The sequence below is a fragment of the Trachymyrmex cornetzi genome, unplaced genomic scaffold (assembly GCF_001594075.2).
Source record: "Trachymyrmex cornetzi isolate Tcor2-1 unplaced genomic scaffold, Tcor1.1 C3965712, whole genome shotgun sequence".
NCBI classification, from domain to species: Eukaryota; Metazoa; Arthropoda; class Insecta; order Hymenoptera; family Formicidae; genus Trachymyrmex; species Trachymyrmex cornetzi.
The window spans coordinates 1-2,734 of record NW_017295449.1 but is presented as its reverse complement, the minus strand read 5'-3'; the positions used below and the strand labels follow the sequence as shown (position 1 = coordinate 2,734).

At 30.3% G+C, this 2,734-nt stretch overlaps 1 protein-coding gene across 1 annotated transcript; it reads left to right on the top strand.

Moving 5' to 3' along the window:
* Positions 1-1,568: 1,568 nt before the first annotated feature.
* Positions 1,569-2,728, top strand: LOC108757405 (uncharacterized; the record flags this gene model as incomplete). Its single annotated transcript, XM_018519775.1, has 3 exons — positions 1,569-1,827; positions 1,906-2,072; positions 2,711-2,728. Coding segments are annotated over 3 exons (444 nt in total), but the record flags the coding sequence as incomplete, so codon positions are not given.
* Between the last annotated feature and the right edge of the window lie 6 nt (positions 2,729-2,734).

Here is a 2,734-nt window from a genome sequence, read left to right as displayed (position 1 = left end):
ACGTCGAATTAGTGTTGAAATCATCGTATCGATATCGATTCGACATCAATTCGATGACTCATTCCTCGCTGGATAATATTTACTTTTTAAAAATAAAGTTTTTTTTAAAAAATCTTTTCTCTGTACGAATACTTTTTGCATTCACTGTATATATAGATAGAAATGAAGTCTTAGATATAGAAATATATATCAGATAATTAATAACTTTTTAATGTTCTCGATTATATAAACACAAAAAAAAATCCTATACTTGTCAAAGCTTTAATATCGAGTTTTAAATATTTATCTATTAAAAATAAAAATATACAATCCGACTTCTATGATAGTAAAAACTCGTTGTTAAAGCTTTGATAAGTATATCAGAATTTTTTTTAGATTTTTATATAATTTGGATCAATAAAAAAATTATTGTTTCCCGAAGACTCTTATTGCTGACGGAAGAATTAAAATTCTATGTTGTGAGCGGAGGATTAATATTATTTATATTATAATAATAATTGAGTATAGGAGTGTCATATATACACACACATATATATATATTTTTTTAAAAAGTTAATGTTTCATTTTTGTGTCGTGTTAAGAGTAATCATCCGTAGTTGTATGCGCAGTGTGTAATTCACGATTTTTTTTTTAAATCATGCTTATCTATTCATCATTGTTTATCTATTATAATTGGGATTAAACTCCACATACGTGCGAAATTCAAGGACGCTCATCGAGCTCATCGCTGCTTACCAATTGATGCATATTTTAAAGCGTACACTGGTGGACAATGTTAAGTCGCTATACATGCGGATATTTAGTTGTTAATGTTTCATTGTACGACATGCGACACATTATTGTCGCATGAGAAAGAACAGCTGCATTATTTTTTCACACTCTCGCTAACGCGACACGTAGTCGTAACTGGGTTGATAACTCCAATTATTTACATCTCTTACGGAAACTTTCTTAGTAACTGCAAAAGTTATCAAGCTTTGCTTCAGTTTGTTACATTTAAATAATTAATACGATAGATATCTAGTAAGTATCACACGTGTCGATATTTTCCTGAAGACGTTGACAATTGTTTTTTATTTTATCACTCTCCTACGATACAAATTTTAAACGCGTAAATATTTATATTAAACTTTCTGCAAAAGTTATCAAGCTCATCTTCGCTTTGCCACATTTAAATAATTAATACGATAGATATCTAGTAATTATCACACGTGTCCACATTTTCCTGTAGACATTGACAATTGTTCTTTACTTTATTATTCTTCTACGATACAAAGTTTAGTCGCGTAAACATTAAATTTTCTGAAAAAGTTATCAAGCTTATTATCTTCAGTTTGCTGCATTTAATACGATAATTAATACTACATGTATCTAGTAATTATCACACGTATCTACATTTTTCTGAAGACGTTGCGTTGATAATTGCTTTTTATCTTTTATCATTCTTCTACGATGCACATTTTATTCGTGTAAATATTAGCAATAATAATAATAATAATAATAATATGATGATGATGATGACGTAGAGAAAAGTGTTATTCCAGCTGAATATTTCTTTCTTATTACAGGGAAAATTCGAGTTCCCCAGAAACGTGCAACGACGGAGTCTGTTCTACGACGTCTCCAGGGGAGATGACTTCCGTTCGCACGTGTTATTGCAAACACGAGGAGAATGTAGCGCGCAGGAAGGATAATGATATCAGAATACACAATGCGAATCGACATCCTGTAACTGTCGTATCTAAAAAATCGATAGTCACGAATACAACTTGTGGAAGTAGCAGAGGGTCTTGTAAACGCGCGAGTCGCGTTATTAAAGAAAAAATTGTAATGAACATTCACAGTTTTATTTATCCAACGTTTAGTTATTCTATATGCGTTTTACGACAAAATTTTCTATCACAGCTTAATACGCACCGATCGGTAGAAGTGCAGCCTCCCAATTCCGTCTTGAGTCCCGAAACATCCACCGCTCTTGAAAATGCCGAGAAGATTGTTAACAATGCAAAGATACAACTCATGGAAGTCTGCGCAACGTCGAGTTTCGATTCCGCACGACAGCATAGAAATACGTGAGTAGAAAGGAAAATCTAATTTTTATAGAACATTCCATCTCATTTTATTTAGAAGTTACAATCGAGTCTCTTCTTTTGTAATTGCGATTTTTCTTACCATACAATTTGTTATACATATTTATATCGCCATTATCTGAAAACATCGATTTTAAAAGTTACTTGTTAATTTTAATTTGAATTATATATATACGAAAGAATGATTTTCTCAAGTATCTAAAAATTTAGACAAGTACAGGTGAAAATAATTTGACTGGACTATCAAAATAATTATGAAGGACTCAAACTAATTTCTAGAATGCTTAAAACTTTTTGCTCATTATGCTCGAGTTTCCTTCATAATTATTTTGATAGTCCAATAAAATCATTTTCTGATTTGTACTTACCTATTAAAATTTTTAGATACTTCATTAAAATCATTCTTTTCGTATACATACATACACGTATATTGTCCACAATGTTCAAATCGTATTTCGTTTCAATTTGCTGATCGATTAATATATTACAGAAGGAATTAAAACCATTATGACTTACAATATTTAAAAATTAATTTTTTATTTTAATTAATAATTTATGTCATTTAGTGTTTATGTAATTTATTACAGAACATTCATATCATTTATATTATGTGCATTTAGGTATTCGGACGAGCCGCCGTTGGA